General features: G+C 41.8%; 1 protein-coding gene across 4 annotated transcripts in view; it reads right to left on the bottom strand.

The window, feature by feature from the left end:
- Positions 1 to 21,193, bottom strand: part of TASP1 (taspase 1) — a 314,709-nt gene that overhangs the window by 92,394 nt on the left and 201,122 nt on the right. For all 4 annotated transcript variants that reach the window (XR_010751729.1, XM_066387123.1, XM_066387124.1 and 1 more), the window contains one exon: positions 17,734 to 17,844. Coding sequence is in view for 3 of the 4 variants with exons in the window: in XM_066387123.1 (XP_066243220.1) it covers positions 17,734 to 17,844 (111 nt within the window). In the remaining variant the exon portion in view is untranslated. The remainder of the gene's footprint in view (positions 1 to 17,733; positions 17,845 to 21,193) is intronic.

Raw genomic sequence — 21,193 nt, 5'->3', positions numbered from 1 at the left:
TCCGGACCAGTTGCATTGACTAATAACCCCCTCTTCTGACACTGACCAATCACAGTAAGCGGACACACCTATACCTCCCCTAAAATCCCCACCTTTAAAACCCTTAAGCAGTAAGATCTAGTGGCTCTTCCTCTGGAACACCCCAAAACTTTCCCCTCCCATTCCCCTTCCATTCTCTTCCCCTTCCCCCAGATGTGTTCTCTCTGCCTTTCTCTGTCCTAAGCTCCAAGGTCCTTTATTTTCCCTTGGTAACTTTTTCCTGAGTCCACGCAGCTGGCTCACTTCATCCACCTCTGTGACTTCCTAAATAAACTTTATTTTATAATTTGAGATCCTTGACTCTGAAAAAAGGAAAGTGAAGGTTTGGTAAATAGATTGCTACCACTAGTTCAAGAGGAAAGAAAAGACCACATTCCCATACTGTAAAGCCAGTAGCCAGGGCCACTATCACAGCAGCCTGGCCCATGCAGGTTCACATTGGATTCGGACAGTCAGTAAAGAAACAACGGAGCCAAAAACTGGTGGGCCATCATCTTTAATTCTAGCTTGCACCCGGCAGGCAAGTAAAAACACACACTGGGCTCTAAAACCCACTTACATTCAGTGCTCACAAAGCTACTGACTTATCCGAGTTTCCTAGAATCAAAGGTTTCTAGCTCACCAGACTTATTCACCTTTGTTCCCCATCTCCTTCCTTCTCCCTGCACAAACTCTGCACAAACTGGCTTCTCACTCAACACTCCGCCATCTTAGCTGCTTCTCCTGGCCTCCTCCACATGGCCTTTCTCTGCTCTCCTCTCTGCTTTCTCCTCTAATGTTAATCTCAGGAACCAAGCCCCAGGCTACAAGGATCCTGCCTGCCCACAGCCCGCCCCCAACACACATTAACATCACCTGGGCAACGGCTTCCACATGGGCAGCGCCATCTTTAACAAAGTGAGCATAATATATTTTATCTGCCCAACACATACCATCCACAAATGCATGGGATATCTCTTGATGAATACAAAAAAAACTAATTTTTTTGGTTGCTGTTGGTCAAATAAGTTTGTAAATATGATATATATGTTTGCTCGCTTATAGTTTCCATTGGGTGTGGAGGACAGGCTGTAAGCAGGCAGGGTCCTTATAGCCTAAGGCTTAGTTTTAAGACTAAGCCTTTCCCACCCTTTTAATACTAAGATCTTCTCAACACTAAGCTTTTCCCCACACCCTTGACTGTTGCATGATGTGGGGTGGTGCACTCTTATGAGGAATCCCATTTATGCCTCAGATAAGTGACTTTGTATCAGAGACTTCCTTATTTGTATATTGGCGTAAAGGCTTTAATTTCTATAATACAAGATAAGGCAGATGGGGGAGACTGTCTCTCAGTTCCTGCCATTAGCATTGCAGAGGAGAGGCAGCCAAATGGTGGAGTGCTGAAAGAGAAACCAGTTTATGCAGAGTTTGTGCAGAGAGAAGGAGATGGGGAACAGAGGTGAACTAAGGCTGGTGGGGCCTTTGATTCTAGGAAACTCGGATGAGTCAGTGGCTTTGGGAGCCCTGAATGGAAAGGAAAGTGTTTTCCCACTGTGTGTACTTTCTCGCCTGCTGGGTGCGAGCTAGGATTAAAGGTAATGGCCCACCAGTTCTTGGCTCTGTTGTTTCATTACTGTCTGTCCGAATCAAACCTAAACCTGCGCTGGCCAGGCGGCTGTGATGGTGGCCGTGGCTACTGGCTTTACAGTTGCCTCTACAGAGAGAAACTGAGTTGGCTGAAGGATAGAGTGTGAGAGAGACTTCTCCCTGTTTATTCCTTAGTATCATTTGAATCTTGTACTATGTGAATATATTACTTTTGTACCAAATGAATAAGAAACTGACAGTATAATACAACACAAACCTTATGGAAGAATAAACATACCACCTGGTCATAAAGACCTCTAATAACCAAACACAGAGACTGATGTACTTGGGTGCTGGAATAACCAACTTAAGTTTAAGTGTCTAACACAATAGCTGTGTGAGCGCAGGGTAGCAGCTGGAATACAACAATCACCCGCCCTTCCCTACTAACTTCATTTGTGCACTCATGGTTCTATTAGCAGAAACATGCAGGAAATGAGGTGACCAATGAAGTATTCACACAAGACCATCCCCCTTCACTTCTGTATGCAAGTATGTATATATGTGTGCAAATATATACATAATATACATGTTATATATTATATGTGTGTGTGTGTGTGTGTGTGTGTGTATATGTTATCTTCAACATACTCCGCATTTCACAAATATTCACTGAGAATACACAAGGAATAATTTAGGAGTGTATTCAACAACAACTAATAGAAACCCAAACCTACTATGCCTTAACAATTTGGAGTTCACTCTTCCCAGCTAATAAGTAGTCTGGAAGAAAAGTGGCTTTTGCATTTGCAGCAGCAGGTCCACAATGTCAAGGCCATGATTTCTGTAGTCTCCTGTCCATTCCCTCATGGCTACAATATGGTTGCATTTACTACAGGCATCACAGCCATATCCAGGACAAGAAGAAAGAAAATGGGAAATCAGATCTTTTTACAAAAAAAAAACAAGGCTCTACTAGAAACCTTTAAGCAAACTGTTACTTATGTCTCACTGTCCTGACCCATGTTGTATGGCTGTTCCTAGCTGCAAGGAAGTCTTACGATGTACATATTCAGCTTTTACAATTTATGTAATTAAGGGGTACAAGAGCAGAGTAGGTTGAGAAAGACGACTAGACCAGCCAACCCACGCTGTCCAAAAGCCTCGAAGAGGTGAGGTATGACTTTGACAGTTTATATTCTTTATTGCCTACTTTAATATTAAGAATATTTTTAGGCCCTGGCCGGTTGGCTCAGCGGTAGAGCGTTGGCCTGGCGTGCGGAGGACCCGGGTTCGATTCCCGGCCAGGGCACATAGGAGAAGCGCCCATTTGCTTCTCCACCCCACCCCCTCCTTCCTCTCTGTCTCTCTCTTCCCCTCCCGCAGCCAAGGCTCCATTGGAGCAAAGATGGCCCGGGCGCTGGGGATGGCTCCTTGGCCTCTGCCCCAGGCACTAGAGTGGCTTTGGTCGCGGCAGAGCGACGCCCCGGAGGGGCAGAGCATCGCCCCCTGGTGGGCGTGCCGGGTGGATCCCGGTCGGGCGCATGCGGGAGTCTGTCTGACTGTCTCTCCCCGTTTCCAGCTTCAGAAAAATACACACACACACACAAAAAAAAAAAAAAAAAGAATATTTTTAAATGACAGTATTATGAATCAGACACATAAATTGAGAAGTGAAAATTGAAAATATTCAGAGCTTTTTATGAATTTAAAAATAAAAAGTTAACCTATAAGCCTTACCACATGGTGGCTCAGTGGAGCGTCAGCATGTGATGCTGAGGACCCAGGTTCGAAATCCCAAGGTTGCGGCTTGAGCACAAGTCATTTGGCTTGAGTATGGGCTCACCAGCTTGAATGCAGGATCACTGCCTTGAGCGTGGGATCATAGACATGACCCCATGATCAATGGCTTCAGCCCAAGGTCACTAGCTGAGCAAGGGGTCACTTGCTCTTCTGTAGCCCCCTGGTCAAGACACATATGAGAAAGCAATCAATGAACAACTAAGGTGGATGACGTCAGAGTAATGGCGGGGTAGGAAGCGATACAGATAAATCTCCCCCAAAACTCAACAAGATCTTCAACCAGAAACAGAAAAACCTATCCTTGGAGCCTCCAGATGCTTCGCAATACACCCGAAGGTATGGTCGAGCGAAAAATTGGCTAAATATATAACCAAACCCCGAAGGAAATAGGGAGTAAGAAATGCTCCGCCTTCCTCACTAACCTAAATAGGGCGGTTTCCTCTGGGAACTGTGAATATAGAAACTGAGGCGGGCAAAGGGGGTGAATAGATCCAGGCCGCGGCACAAACGGCCGAACCAGGCTGTGGCACGGAGATCCAAGCTGTGGCAACCCGGGCAATACAAGCTAACACTCGCACCAAACCCAGACAAAGAAAGACAAGCGGGGCAGCCATTTTACCCGATCTCCTGGTCGGCGCGCGCAGATAGTGGGCGAGAGATTTCTTCCAAAGCCCTGGGAGTGGGTGCCCGTGTTACCCCACAGAGAGGCAGAGTCAGAGGCCTTTGTGTGGGCCGAAAGCGGAATCTCTGGGCAGCCCCAGCGCCCTGGGAAAGCCGCGCACGGGAGGGAGCGAGAACTAATTCCAACGGTGGAACTTTTCCGTGCTGGTGGGGGTTTCACTCAGCGGCCGGGAAACGCGGCTAGCCTGATATCCTGGTCTGCACGCGCAGATAGCGAGAGATTCCTCCGAGTGCCTTGGTAGTGCGCGCCCGTGTTATCGCACAGAGGGGCAGAGTCAGGGGCCTTTGTGTGGGCCAAAGCGGAATCTCGGGCCACCCCAGCGCCTTGCAAAACCGCGCACGGGGACGGAGCGAGAGCCAATTCCAATGCTGAAACTTTTCCATGCGGTTGGGGGTTTCACTCAGAGTGTGAGACTGCTGGCCGGATATCCTGGTCTGCGCGCGCAGATAGTGAGCAAGAGTTTCCTCCAAGCGCCCCGGAAGTTGGCGCCCGCCTGTGTTACCGGACAGAGTGGCAGAGCCAGAGGTCTTTGAGTGGGCGGAAACCTCACCTGATTATGCTAGCAGCTCTGACTGACTGAGCCTTACCCAGAAACCTGTGCTGAGTGGAAATAGAGTGGGGAGTTGCCAGCTATTTGAGCCTCTTACTATCCAGGCAGAGGCAGCAGCAACCCCATAGCTGGATTATCAGGCTACTAATTGAAGAAGGAAAGACTAGGAGAAAGGCTCCAGGAACACGGACTCTCTCCCTGTCGGAGCCTATAAATGCTAATGAGCCTCAACTGCCAACGAGACTAAAGCACAATACATGACATCGCCATAGAGACTTATCAACTGCAAACCACCTCTAACTCCCTATCCCACGGTAGGTAGGAGGGCCTGTATAGGTCAGGGCTGTGTCCATGGAAACCATAAAGCATCCTTGGTGTACCTCTGCAACTGGATGAGAACCAGTGCAGAAGGGCTTCCACAGGTGCCATGGGCCAACTCCCAGTAAGGGTCTCTCATACTGTCCACAAGCGACATGTCCATCCATCAAGTGAGCCAGTGCCCCCCTCTGGTCGCAGTCCAAGAGTCAGTCCATGATAGATAGCCTTGCTGTCTGTGCAAATCACCAAAGTAAAGGTCCATTACAAGCAACTAGCCATACAGGTTTATTAACGGCCTCAGTACCTTTCCACAGTGTGCTGTTCATTGCCACAGCCCCATCCAGACCCCTCAACAAACTCACAGGGCCTGGGGGGTCAAACACATTCACGGCCTGTGTCGCCTAGACAGTTCGCTTAGCTGCAGTTGCTGCTGTAAAAAACAGCACCTATTACCTTCTAATGCCAACACCTGCTGCACATTAGAAAGGGACCAGTGGATTGCCAATTTCACATGGGGACTCTGGCCCCCTCCCAGCCCTGTTGGACAGGTCTCTCGCCCTTCCCCCTATTTCAACTGGGACAAGTCTTGGGGATCGTGTAACCTGAACACTAGCCATTTTCTGGCAGATGCCGGGGCCGCCTGCTTCCCCCCCTTTTTCAGCAGCTAGAACCTCTGTTCTGACTCAAGCTGCTGCCAAAACTCCAACAGGACTTTATTAGGCTTGCTATCTAATTTCTCTCTATCTGCCCAGACACAATCAAATCTACCCACATCTGTGTTCAGGTAACTTTCACAGGCCTATTTATCTTGTGAGTCGGGGGCAGGGAGGCAGCACGGGCAGCAGCCCTCACAGCCTTTTGGTCCATCTCTGTTCAGGAGAGCATGATGCCATCCACCCATATGTCCCACAGCCACGCCAAGCAGACTGCCAGAGGCTCAGGGTTTCTGCCTGAATTTCACACCCAACTCCATCAGCTCTGCCTAGGTGTAGGGCCAGGCCACAGAGTGCTCCACTACCTGGAGAGGAGGCTGTGGCTGCCCCTGAGGGACTCCTGGTGCTCGCTGTTTATCTTCTTTGCAACCACAGGCTGGGCTCTGAGTATGTGGACAGCAGTTGCAACCTGAGCCTTCCCCTCAGAAAAGTCAGAAACGTCTGCTCCTGCCAACTCAGAGCTACTTCGCTGACAGGAATGCAGCTCCATCTTTTGCACCCACTTCATCTCGTGTGGCTGCTGGCTCTTGGCCTGAAGCTGATTCTCGAGCTCCTGAACCTACAGTTTTTTCTCCAATAGCCATTGCTGCCAACTTTCAGCTTCCAGGGCAAACTGCAACTCGTGAATCCATAATTCTTTGTTCAGAGACTGCTCCAGTTCCAGGCGCCATTGGTGTTCAGCCTGCAACTCACTGCAACTCTCAGACCGGTCGGCCTCCTTCTCCAGTGCTCACTCCAATTCACACCATCATTGGCACTCAGTATGCAGCTCATCCTGGAGCTTTCGACCTCACTCAGCTTCTCACACAGAGAACACTCTTGGTTTCTTCTCACAAAACTGTAAAAAACACTCAGCTTATGGCCCCAAAATGACAGCCACAGTGAACCATATGCTGGAGAACAGTGACCACTCCTCCACCCCACCCTTCAAGGGTGTTGGCAGCTCCACACCCATCTGCTCGGAATCCTGCCGACTATGCCAGATATAATGCTGGTGGGCCAGGCCAGGCAGGTTCACATTGGATTTGGGGCAGACAGTAGAAAAACTGTGGAGCCAGAAATGATTGAGCCATTCTGTTTAATAAAGTTTCACAACAGTGGACAAGCACAAAGCCAGGGGAAACCACCTCTCAGGCAAACAAACAACAAAATTGCCCTCACAGTGGCAGGCAGGCAATCCGCTGTCCACAGTCCCCCATCTCTCTCGAGCGTAAGCACCCATAGCCTTATATAGGCCATACACACATGGCACTGCCACATGCTCACACATTAATCAGGCAAAGGATTTGCAGCCAGTAAACCAGCAAGCAAGCCTAACATAGCTACCCCACATTAACACTAATAATAATTCTAATTAATAAGACAATATTTATAAGTATTAATTACTTAATCTATTAAAATTTGTCTTAAATATTGTTTAAAATCAAAGGCTAATCACCCCCAAATTCTTGTGTTTAAAGTGTGTTCCTCAAAATCAGGAGTCCCCAAACTACAGCTCGTGGGCCGCATGCAGCTCCCTGAGGCCATTTATCCGGCCCCTGCCACACTTCTGGAAGGGGCATCTCTTTCATTGGTGGTCAGTGAGAGGAGCACTGTATGTGGCGGCCCTCCAAAAGTCTGAGGGACAGTGAACTGCCCCCTGTTGAAAAAGTTAGGGGCCCCTGCTCAAAATCATTCAACCAAAGGGGGTTAATTTTCACCGATATCATTTTTGTCAGTTGTCAATAGTACTAGGTTGGATTGTGTGTGTGTGTGTGTGTGTGTGTATGTGTGTGTGTGTGTGTGTGTGTGTGTGAGGGAGACAGAGAGAGGGACAGACAGACAAGAAGGGAGAGAGATGAGAAGCATCAATTCTTCATTACAGCTCCTTAGTTGTTCACTGACTGCTTTCTCATATGTGCCTTAACCGGGGGTTACAGCAGAGCAAGTGACCCCTTGCTCAAGCCAGCTACTTTGGGCTCAAACCAGTGACCTTGAGCTTCAAGTCTGTAACTTTGGGGCCAGTGACCCCATGCTCAAGCTGGTGAGCCCGTGTTCAAGCTGGCCACCTTGGGGTTTCGAACCTGGGTCCTCTGTGTCCCAGTCCGATGTTCTATCCACTGCACCACCGCCTGACTGACCAGGCGGGTCAAATTCTTTAAATACAGGTTTCTGTATTTATAAATGGCCATTTGTTTTGCATTTTTATATCTAAATAGTTACAGAATATAATAAGAAACTCTTTTGAACACTGTATTTTATAGGAAGAAAAGGAAAGAAGGGAAGAAAGACAAGCAGGAATCTTTTCGACCTTCAAAAAAACTTCTAAATGTTCGTGTACCACACACACACACACACACATACATACAGTCTCAGAGCAAACACATTTGAAATTTACCCCCAAAGCAATTACAGAATTCCTTGTCACAAATTCAAGTGAAGACTGCTGCTTGATTTAAGTGTTTTAAATAAATTTAAATCTACTACTTAAACAAAGAAGATACTTTGAGCTTACCCAATCTGAAACTGAAAATCAACACTGAAGCAAGATAAAATAGCAGAAACACACCTATGTCACTTAGCCTCGGGTGGATAATATGTGAAAAGCACTCAGCAAAAGCTGCCCACGATTAATGCTAATGAATAGATGAGGTTTACCACATGTAGAAATGGTTAAGGATAATGTTGTTTACATCTACTCTATTCTTCCCTTATGAATATATGGTTTTCACAGGCTTAAAAATCAGTTGCTCTAAAATATCTGTTGACTAAAAAAAATTTTTAGGTTATATTGATGGGAAGCAACTTTACAACAATATAAACAATTCTAAAATCTATTATGAGCATTATATTAATTATGGATTTATTTATTTAGCCACATCCACCAAGTATAACTTAAACCCTATTCAAACTAATCACTTAATATACTGTACATTTCAGCCTTCAGCTTCATATGATTTAATTTTCCTTTCCTCCTTGCAACATTATAATTATGTGCTCTGAGTTTACCATAACTAATATTAGTGGTTTTCTCCACATGCTCACAAACTAAAGGAACAGACAAAAAGCTTTTTGATCACCTAATCAGTACCCTTAGGAGAAAAAAAAAATTGTTAATATGGAAACAAAGATCTTTATTTTTCTTTCGTGTTTTTCCTGCATGGGATAAAGTAAATTCCTTGTGTGGTTTTAATTACATCCTAATACTTCATAAACATCTTTTAACATAAAATTCAAAATAAAGTACCTATTGTGAATAGCTCAGCAGCTCCCAATTCTGTGATGACACCAACCTTTATAATCAAGTCCATGGCCCCTAAAAATCAAACAGACCAGCAACAAAACTACGGTCCTTTTTAAAGTAATATGACACTGTTTATAGAGTAGTTGTTTTTGTTTTTTACATTTTTAGTCCTGTGCTTATTATTTGCTTTCCAACCAAATAGTATTAGCAGTTTATTTCCAGTTATCAAAATTTGATAGCTAATATAAATGGTTTTTGTTTCCCAAAAGGTCTGAGTGAGAACATATCTGTGGTTAACACACAACCATCCTCAGCTATTTAAAAGCTCCAAGTGTCCGAGGGGGGATGCATTCGGGGCAACACTAGAATCTATGTAAACACAATAAATTAAAATTAAAAAAAAAAAAAGCTCCAAGTGTCCAAAGTAGATGGAATTCCAGGCTCTAAAAGGAGGCTAAAATTCTTGTGTAAACAGGAAACCGAGGCCACAGCGAGAAAACCAACTTCAGCTGTGAATGCCCAAAACCCTAGAAAGTTACTGTTTCTGTCTATCCATTTCCATTTACTCCTAATAAATCCATCTTGTTAGTCAGCTGCTTATCAAGACTATTAGCAATTCAATACAATTACAAGTTTTTCTTTTTCCTTATTTCTATGATGCTGATTTTTTTTAGAGAGAGAGAGAGAAAGAAGAGGAGGAGAAGCGGGAAGCATCAACTCATAGTAGTCTCTTCCTGGTTTGAAACCAGGTAAGCCCAGGGTTTCAAACCGGCAACCTCAGAGTTCTAGGTTAAAGCTCTACCCTCTCCACCACCACAGATCCTTTTTCCTTATTTGTAAGAGGAGAAGAAAAACTGAAAAATGATTGACGCTGCTCCAAACTAGGTGACCCAGTTTTATTCCAAGATTTGCCTTTAGAAGCAATGCATCCACCATGTCACAAAAGATAACTTCTTGGTCTCTTGGAAATTGTGGTGATTTTGGTTCTTACACTCAAAAAGCACAGAAAAAAATCAAAGTTAGGTATTACTCAATTTAATAAGTAAGTGAACTATATATTTTCAAATGATGACTGCTTGGGTCAATAAATGTGACTTTTAACCATCCATTCTTACCAAATAGTAATAATAATAATAATAATAATCTCTCAAATCTTTTCTTCTTTCAACAATTCCACTGATTATTATCTAATTAACCACTCTTCCTATTATCAAACCTTCTAGCCTTCTCACACACGTTTTATGCACCTTGTTTTAAATAAGATACATTTCTAAAACATTTAAGTTGATGTTTTCTTAACTTAATTATTTAAGTTAATTATTTTCTATTTTAGAAAAAGAGAAAAAAAGGATGCCTCTCTAAGAGACTGCAACAACTCCCAGAAGGAGACAAGCAAAAAATATTCAATTTTACCATTACCTTCCTAAAGAACATTCTTGAAGGCCCTTAAAACACCACATTCATTTCTAAAATGACTTCCATCCTTGTAGCCATTGCTATCTTTTCTTTTCTTTTTGTCCCCATTCCACCCACACACTTAAATTTATTCTGATTTGTGCCCTGGCTGGTTGGCTCAGTGGCAGAGTGTCGGCCTGGGATGTGGAAGTCCCGGGTTTGATTCCTGGCCAGGACACACAGGAGATGCACTCATATGCTTCTCCACACTTCCCCCTCTCCTTTCTCTCTATCTCTCTCTTCCCCTCCCACAGCCAAGGCTCCATGGGGACAAAGTTGGCCCAGGCACTGAGGATGGTTCCATGGCCTCCACCTCAGGTGCTAGAATGGTTCTGGTTGCAATGTAGCACCTTAGATGGGCAGAGCATTGCCCTCTGGTGGGCATGCCAGGTGGATCCCAGCCAGGAGAATGCGGGAGTCTGTCTCTCTGCCTCCCCACTTCTCACTTCAAAAAATATAAAAAATAAAATAAAAATAAAAATAAATTTATTCTGATTTGTAAAACTTCTACACATTTAAAAATATTCTGGGATTCTACATAAGTATCTTATGTCATCTAGGAAGGAAAACATAATTTATTTTGCAACTTTGTGACCGTCTATGAGATGTACTCCAGTTAAAGAAAAACATGAAAAGTACAGTATTATCTTCAATAAGTCTGTGTATTAGTACACAGTTTAAATGCAAAGTTGTAGATGACAGTCGTCTATCAAACTCTAAACCAGCTATCTTGTTGCCAATCATCTTGACTCAAAACCCTTCTTCACCATTCTGGCCCTCCTTCTGTCTCAGCTGCTCAATGGAGTTTTGTTTTTACCATCACTGCACAAGCTTAAATTCATACCCTCCTAATGCCTAGACCCAAAAGCTTTTTCTGGACATTATTTACATTTCTAAACATGTAACTGTTGTGATGTTTGCTTGTATCAAAACAATTCCTTCTGCCTCTGACTTCCAGATCAGTGTCCTCCTTGGTTGTTGGTCCATTGTCCCTCACTTCCCAACTCCTTCACCTGCTCCTCCCCCACCCTCCCTAAAAGCCTCTAAGCTTTTCACCTTCAGCTCTGTTCTCAATTCATTAAATACTTAGTTTGTTAGAACTGTTCTAGATGCTAGGGCTATAGCAATGTAGGGGAAATAACAGTCAATTCACAGCTGTCATACAGTTTATGCCTTGCTGAGGAAAGATAGACAATAATAAACAAATATGTCTAGAATATAATAAGAAGAGTTAACAAGAAATAGAACCCAGGATAGGAGGACAGAAAAAGGAGTAAGAATATTTTAGTGCTTGGGAAAGACCTCCTTGAAAAGACATCATTTGGCTCAGTGGTAGAGCGTCGGCCTGGCGTGCAGAGTCCAGGGTTCGATTCCGGGCCAGGGCACACAGGAGAAGCGCCCATATGCTTCTCCACCCCTCCCCCTCTCCTTCCTCTCTGTCTCTCTCTTCCCTTCCTGCAGCCGAGGCTCCACTAGAGCAAAGTTGGCCCGGGCACTGAGGATGGCTCTATGGCCTCCGCCTCAGGCGCTAGAATGGCCCTGGTTGCAACAGAGCAATGCCCCAGATGGACAGAGCATCGCCCCCTGGTGGGCATGCTGGGTGGATCCCGGTCGGGCACATGTGGGAGTCTGTCTGACCCATTTCCAACTTCAGAAAAATACAAAAAAAAAAAAAAAAAAAAAGACATCATACTAGCAGCTCCAGCCTTCAGAGCTGCATCATCCCCTCTGCCGACGACACCATGAAGGATAAGGACAAGCCAAAAGCCTCAACTTCTCTGTCAAGCTCCAGCCTCATTTATCCACTGACTGCCCTGCTTTCAAATACCTATATGACAAAAGGGTCTAAATCAATCCCATTCTCTCTGCATGTTCAACGCTCCAGACATAATATTCTCATAATCTCTTATTGACAAGCAATTTCAAGTCCATCATAATCAAAACTCCAGTTTTTTGATGGCTCTTTGACTGCATCTGTCACATTCAATCAACCATCAAGCCCCAGAGATTCTCTCTTTGAGAGTCTCTGGTATCCGACTCTCCTTTCTATCCAAACTAATTCTGCTTTTCTAATTGCCATGGCCTTCACCCTATAGATGAGGGTCTCCCTCATCAAATAGCAAAGTACATACATGGTTTCAATGAATATTTCTAAATAGAAAGATGGTAAAGATTCTGAAAGTATAAAAGCCCAAGGATGACGAATTAGTGATAAATAATCCTTTAGAAGATGTTTAATTTATTGTTTTTCTTAATTTGCAATTTAGACATATGAGTATAACAGGCTATCACAGTAGTATTTACAAATATGGAAGGAAAAAATCTTTAATTTTTTAATGATAAAAATAATAAATTCTTTTAGAAGTCCCAGATGGCTGCAAAGGAGAAAAATTTTAGTGTTTGGAAAAAAAAGAAACATGTATAAAGAATTCAGAGAAAACTCTCAAACTGCACTGGAGAAGAGAACGAAATAATTTTAACGTTTTCTAAACATAAAGAAATTCATGAAACATACCTGATAGTCTCAAGTAAGGTGTTAAAATGTGTTAACAACAATGTACTTTTGTTCTATGAAAGTAATGCTTATGAATTACTGGTGTATTAGCTAAAAATCTGGTCATTAAAAGAAAATATTAAATATAATTTCTCAATTTGGCAAGAAGCCACAAGAGTGAGCTCCCTTTAACCTTAATTGTTAATGGCATTCTGTATCTGATAATAAATCTATGATATCACTAATATTGTAAGAACACTCCCAAAGGAATAAAAGAACTAAGCAAACCACTTCTTTTTATCATAATGTATACACCACATAGAATTTTTCAACAACAGTCACGCAGACTGTAGGTTTTGTTTGTTTTACAGAGACAGAGACTCAAAGAGGGAGGGACAGATAGGGACAGACAGACAGGAAGGGAGAGAGATGAGAAGCATCAGTTCTTCATTGTAGCACCTTAGTTGTTCATTGATTGCTTTCTCATATGTGCCTTGACCAGGGAGCTACAGCAGAGTGAGTTACCCCTTGCTCAAGCCAGTGACTTTGGGCTTCAAGCCAGTGACCCCATACTCAAGCTGGTGAGCCCATACTCAAGCTGGATGAACCCATGCTCAAGCCAGAGACATTGGAGTTTTGAACCTAGGTCCTCCGCGTCACAATCCAATGCTCTACCCACTGCACCACCGCCTGGTCAGGCTAAACTGTAGGTTTATAACACTAATAACTTAGCTTAGAAATTCAAAAAGAATAAAAACACATTTGAGTTTTATAGACAACATTTTATCAGCCATTATATTTAGTAGTGAGTAGAACCAACTAAAAATGGTCTAGGCTTTACTTGTTGAGACTGGTCAGGAAGCTGTAATGCCACCCTGAAGTTCACATACCACACATGCAGCCGCAGTCTGCATGAAAAAGAATAACTCATGAAACCAAGTTCGTTCAAAAATAACCATGAATAGGAAAAATCACATCTGAATCATTGTAAGGGCTTGTGTGTGTGTGCACAAGCACGCACGTGTGTGTGTGTGTATAATCATTTAAAAGGCACAACTAAAAAGAAAATCTATTTATTTCTTTCCTCTACTTAACTAAGCATTCAGTCTATAATCAGTTGGTTAGCATGAAGTATTATTAAGGCACTATTTTTACAGTACCCATTTTTATGGGTTTTGTATGTTACACAAACAGTGGTTTTTTTAAAAAAAATGCATGAATTAGTTACTCTCTCTGCTTCTCATGTTAAGTCAAACCGAAGCTCTTGGCATAATAATAATGCAAATAGAAACAAAGAGAGATTAATTTTCAAAGTGTCTTTCAATTTTACTCCATTTGTCTTACCACATTTAAGTCTCATTTATCAAAAATAAAAGATTTTTAAAGAACCCCACACGTAAGATAATTTGAGTTTGCTTTAGATTTCAAAAAAATAAAAAATTACTATCTTAATAATTCACTGGCAACTTTAGAAAAAATACATAAAAACAAATTATTTCATCATAAGTGTAAAATTACTTTGTAAAAAAATCCCTTATTAGTGCAGGTCGTAGATATCAAACACACCGCCACTCAGAAAAGACAAGGTTATTTTAAAATTCTGCTATGCCATTTTACAATCTTTCATTTAAGGTAATTATACCATTAACAAAAGTCAACCGTCCATTAAAAGACTATCACCCAAATAGTACAACAGAAAAACTGTCAATAACTATGAGCAGATAATTCACAAATTAATAACAAAGGCCAAGTTATCTATGAAAAGCTGCTCAACCTCACTGATCAGGAAAAGACAAAATCAACTGGAAACCACTATTTTAAATACATGATCTTGGATACGATTTTAAAATCTGAATCTGGAATTTTTTGGACTGGGGTCAATATACACCACTAGGTCATGGGATCCAGTGGCAGAATGAAATACTGCAGTCAAATTCTCTGAGTAGTTTTAAAGAGGAGAGTTTTTAAAAAGAGAACACAATAAAGCAGCAGAAGAAACAGCAGTGCAGTTCAGGAACTCCGTGACTGGGACCGGAATCAGGAGAGATAGGAGGAGCTACTGAATCTGACCATTCAGACTCAGCCAAGTGCCTCAGGCCACTCTCAACAAGAGGAAAGTTACCAGGTGCCATAATGACCCTCCTACCACAGGGGTTCCCAGGAAGTTAACTTCTCCTGAGCATCTAGTGTTCACCTCTTCCTATTCCTTCCTGCTAATGTTCTGAGAATGCGTCGAGTATAGCTGGACAGCCAATAACAACTTATGTAAATTACATATGCTATTAAGGCCAAGTATTTGGACTCCCATATAAACAGCATTCAATAATGGTAATTGTTAAAACAAAAGAATAAGACCTAAAGTCTGATTCTGGTGTATCTGAGAATATAGCAATGTGAACTAGAGGCAGACTTCAAAGTCCTGTTTCTAACTCATTCCTCAGCTCACATTTTACCATAGGGCAATTCTTATTAACATGCATAGAGTTAATACCATTATTTATGTCTTCATGAGCATCCCTTGCTTACCAGGTCCCACCAGTACCCTAAACAAAGGGCTTGGGTAGACTCCAAGTTTTCAGACCTCCTGACTCCACCACCGCCATCACCTGCTGTCAGTACAGAGGAAGCCACAGACATCACACTGAATTATACAATGACACAGTCCAGTAAGTCACAAGGCAGGGAGAGGGCAAGTTCCATCTCAGCAGAAGCCAACAGTGGGAAGAGGATGACCATGGACCAGAGAGTCCCTCCCACAATGACAAAGAAGCTCCCTGGAATCTAGTTACCACCCAGTGGAGATGGAAGAGGGGACAAATACAGTGTCATGTAAAAAGCGACTAGGGACTAGCAGAGTGAAGGCAAGAATCTGAGGTAGAGAACATAACAAGAGTTACAGCAGGCACCATTCCTGCAGTTCCAGCATGTGAAGAGAGGCAGGCTGGTGTGGGGACACCTGGTACAGTCCACCCCAGCCACAGACCCAGACTGCGGTACATCTGTGTGACCTTGCAGTAACCTGTCCAAAGCCCTCTCAACATGAAAGCCAGAGGCTCCTAGCAACCACACACCATGATTTGCCATGACTGCTGTGTCAGGACACCACTCACTGACATGCAGCCCCTGAGGCCCAGAGTTCAAACACCAAGCAGTCGTTCCCTCTGCAAGTGCCCTGTGGCCCATGTGCTCTGATGACCTCTGTGTCCACTGATTAACCTAATACATAGTTTCTATCTCCTGAATGGGCCCAGAGGGCTACATCCTCCTAATCTCAAAATCAAGTCTATCAATAGTTCCACTTTCTACTGATGCCTCCCTCAAAATCACGATTTCTTCTCCATCCCCTGGACCATTCCCAGGAGCTAATGTCTCTCTCCTATAGAAACTTTAGCTCTACTCTATAACACCCCCCCCCCCCCAAAGGCCATTTTATTTGTCAGATAAAGAACACAGACCCTATCAGATCAAATGTGCACTCCTACGTTAGGACTGTAAGGCCTCTGTGACCTGGACTTACTTGGACAGCCTAGCCGCACCACTCATCAGGAACCCTGTGCACCTCCCTCCAGGTAAGTCATGAGGCTGTCTAGCCCTCACCATGCCTAACTAACCCTACTGCCTCATCTGTGCTCAGGTTCTTCTCTTCCTCCCCTTTTCCCAATAATCCCAGAGCCCTTGGAAGCCAATTCTAAGAGCCCTTCATCTGGTAGTCCTTTTGGAGTAATTTCCTCCTACACTTTGTGTTGCCCTCACTACACAATTTTCACCTTACTACAGCCTTTTGTCTTAATTCTCTAAGCCAGCGGTTCTTAACCTGTGAGTTGCGACCCCGGCGGGGGTCGAAGGACCAAAACACAGGGGTCGCCTAAAGCCATCGGAAAATACATATTTATTATACAATACATTTTTAAATAAAATATGTATTTCCGATGGCTTTAGGCGACCCCTGTGTTTTGGTCGTTCGACCCCCCCGCTGGGGTTGCGACCCACAGGTTGAGAACCGCTGCTCTAAGCGGACACATCTCCCCGCAATTAACCCTGCGATAGTCTTTCTTTAATCTATGTGTTCATGACTAATTAGGCTAACATATTTAATGCTTTATGTTTCTTATAGTGTTTCACCAATCTTTTGCACAGTGATAAGCTCAGTGCGAACTGATGGGAAAATTGGGCTAAGTCACACAGTTTAAACCCTTGAATAGCTTGGCGAATGGAGCACAAGCAGGATTTCAACTCAACCCTACACAACTGTAGATGGCAGCATTGGACTCATGAACCCTGAATTTTAAAATGCTAACTTTTTTTAAAAAAAGAGTCAAATTGTATTTTAATTTTTTTCCTTTTTTTTTTTTTTTTTTTTTAATTTTAGAGAGTAGGGAGAGTGAAAAGGGAAAGAGAAAGGAGGAGGAGCAGGAAGCATCAACTCCCATATGGGCCTTGACAAGGCAAGTCCAGGGTTTCTAACCAGCAACCTCAGCGTTCCAGGTCGATACTTTATCCACTGCGCCACCACAGGTCAGGCGTATTTAAAAAAAATTATTTTAAATTTGTACCTTGAATTTTATATTTTAGTAGAATTTTATTCTACTGTATATCACTTGAGTTCTAGACAACATCTCACAGCTTGGGCATTAAATTAGTTATATGGCAAATTGCATGCTGTAGTAGCTACTATGATGGTTCTTTTCACGACCAATATTATTTGAGGGTCTAAGTCTATGCTAGGCCCTGGACCTAGGCTGAACGACAGATATGTGGTGTCTGACTCACAGCAAAGTAAAGCAACCTGTATCTAAAAGAATGTGGTTGGTCCGATGGTAGTGGGTTATCAGAACTTATTAACTTAGTGTCGCTAAAAGAATGTGATTTTCTTCACGTGATACTTACCAATGAACTTGTTTTGCATAGTCTCCAACAGAGCCTGGTGAGCATCTTCAGACTGTAAAGCGTGTGAACACTCTCGAGCCAGTATGGTGCGTACAAGATGCTCCCCACATCCTAGAAATGGAACAAAACCAAAACTGTTGAGGAAAAGCAGTACTAAACATCTGTCTTGTGTTATGAGCATTAAAACACCCTTATGCACCACTTGAGAAGTAGCTATGCTGGAGAATAATTCAGTGACGGATGAAATGATTTCTATGAGCAATCTAGTAATTTTCGTAATGACATTTGGCAGAAACTAGAGAAACTCGTGACTATTTAATCTCAAAAGGGAAACAAACAAACCCCAAAACCAGGAAAACTTTTTTTCATAGGAATAATTTATATGATCTAAGAATTTAAGATTCTCTACCTAAAAAATCTCCTAGGATTCTGTCTCATTCCCACGGTTGGGTAACTATAAAAAAACTCTGCTTTAGAATTTCTTTGTTTACATTCGGTCAGCCCTGGTCTCCCATTTCCCCCTGGCACCCACATACCTGGGAGTCGGGGGGAAATCTAGTCGGCCAGTGCCAATGTGAATCTCCCCAAACTTCCTTTCCACTAAAACGTCTACCACACCTCAATAGCTGGAAAGTGGACTTAATAAAATAGCACCTTTTCATCCTCTTATGGCAATTCACATGGCTTTCCAGGGTGGATGTGCTCTGTAGTTCTAAAGAAAGAACGTGTTTTAACCCCGGAGGTGAATTGGGACCATTCAGATACGCTAATAGAGTAGGCATGGGGGTGATGGGCACTGCCTCGGATGATAAGTCTCTAGCTGTTAAAAGTAGATACTGCCCGCAAAAGTAGAGACAAAGTAAATTTAATTTATAGGCTGGTAAGTTCAAATAAAAGATTTCTGAAGAAAGAGCCAGACTTTTTATTAGAAATACAAAATATAAAAAAGCTACTTTGACGAACATTGGAGAAATAAGCCTTTTTTAAAACATAGTAATATAAAACCAATTTCACTATTAAAATGACAGTGACCTTTTATCCAAATGAGAACGGTAGATACAAAAGACCTTTACAAAGTCTCTTTCTTAAAAACTTTTTCCATTCAAAATGATTCCTCTCTCCAACTAAACTTCTGCTTCCTATCTCTTAAAAAAAAATCCTGCCACAAGTGTCCTATTAGTTTATCAGAAAATCAAGTCCTCTATTAATTCACATATCAAGGAAAGGGTATCAAATGATCTAAGCATCTCCTGAGATTAAAGTTTGACTAACCCTATCACCAAAAACAAATCACAACAAAAAAAGAAGCATGTCTGGGATTCCTCAATAGAACCAAAGACAAAGGAACTTTTCTTCATGTCACTAATTTGCACACAGATATCTGCGTGCACACACTGGTAAATGAAGACGGGATGTTATTAGCAATCCCAAAGAAATGTGGACTAAGATTACCAAATGAAAGAACTTCTTTTAAATAATGCCTTAAATTTCTTAAATTCATGAAGTTTAACCTACACACACAGATATAATCCACAGTTCTCCGTTCGGCGAATATGTATTGTGACCAACAACAAATCTCATTAAAAATATAATCTGTAATTGTTAAAACTTGTTAGTATCTTTCATTTCAGAAATTTTCCCTTATATATAGACCTCTCCTCTCCTCCTTTTTTTCCCCCTCCCCTCTATACATACATGTACACATAAACACACACGTGTATATTATGTATACACATACAATATATGCTCATTGCCAAAAACATAAACTGCTCAAAAAATCAAAGTTTTTTAAAAAAATCATCTGGCAGTTTTCCTGAAAGAATTCCCTTGCATATTTTTGTAAAGTGAAAATGTATATACTCTTCAAGATCTAATGTCTTTATGAACATCTACACCTGCAGGAGGATTTAAATATGCAATTTAATATGTAACTTTGTAGGCAGGATTACAGTGACCCCTATTTTGTTAAATTTTTGCAGTATTATTTTTATAATTGGGGGAAATGACAATAAAGTGAACAGAAAAGGAACCATTTTTGACATTTACTATGTGGAGACACTGTGCTAAGCTCATGAAACTCCATAAATTTTAATTCCCTTTGTGTACATATTTGATGTTGAACAGTGAAATGTTATACTTTAGAACAATAATAATTGTTAGGAAATTGGCATATTATAAGCTAAATGAGTGTTCAGAAGGTTATGTACACACACCTCAAGTCAAACAGCTAAACCACATGAAGTTAACATTACATCAAAAATACACAATATATGTCAGAGAGACTTTTTCCTCTGTTGTTGTACAGGAATAGCAGGGTTTTCCCATGATTGATTTTTACCAAGGAACTTCTTAAATTATGACTTCTATTCTGACATATATCACCTCTAACATAAGAGCCCTGACACCAAAAGCTTGTTCTATGCAGGTTCCAATCAAAGAAAAATTTGACTGCTGTGGTTTTACCCACAAAATTCCAAGGTTTCTTAAATGTGATGCCATGTAGCTAAAGTGTAATTCAAAGGAAAACAGTACCAGTCTTTATTCAGAGATATTAGAAATAAGCCTTTCATTACATCCTCCTTTTGTCCTCACTCATGCAAGTAAGAGTGTATTTACCGTATTTTTCGCTCCATAAGATGCACTTTTTTCCCCCTAAAGGGGGGGGGGGGGAATGCCCATGTATCTTATGGAGCGAAAAATACGGTATTTTATTAAATATTTTAACACACCATTTGGTTCAGAATATTTTTTTTCTTATTTTCCTCCTTAAAACCCTAGGTGTGTCTTATGGTCAGGTGAGTCATATGGAGTGAAAAATAAGTATGTTCTCAGATCTCAGCAGAAAACATTGATTATATATAGAATAAAGACTCAGGAGAAAAGTGAGATCAATACTAAGTTCTAAAAGAACTTAGGAAAATATACACTTATTTACAATTGATAAAAATGACAACTGAATGGATTGAAACACATAATAAATTCATTACTATGTTTTAAAAAGCATTTGTTACCTTTGGACGTTGATATGGAACCAACTCACTCTTCTGAAAACTGATAAATGGATGAAAAAAAATCCATCAAGGATTTCTCTGTATTTCCTATAGAAACTATACAGCAAGGTAACCAAATAGTTTAGGAAGAAAAATTTTCTCCATAGAATTATCCCAGCTAATAAATGAATAAGAAATTAACAGAATTAGGATATTACCTTTTGTAACCTATAATCCAATAACTAAGAATAGGCAACAATCATAAGTGGCTACTAATATAAAAAAATCACACCTGAATCTGATCAAACCTCCAAACTCAATGATCATTTTCCAGAAATAAAGTATATCAACAACAACAAAAAAAAACCCTATAGTTAACCCTATAGTTAACAAAATTAATTGTGAAAGGTTGAATTGTTTCTCAAGATCAGGAATAAGAGGAATAAGGCAAAGATGTCTACTTCTATCAC

This window comes from Saccopteryx leptura, chromosome 5 (assembly GCF_036850995.1).
Source record: "Saccopteryx leptura isolate mSacLep1 chromosome 5, mSacLep1_pri_phased_curated, whole genome shotgun sequence".
Taxonomy (NCBI): Eukaryota; Metazoa; Chordata; class Mammalia; order Chiroptera; family Emballonuridae; genus Saccopteryx; species Saccopteryx leptura.
Note: the sequence above shows the minus strand (reverse complement) of the source record. Positions and strands in the feature narration are given on the sequence as shown.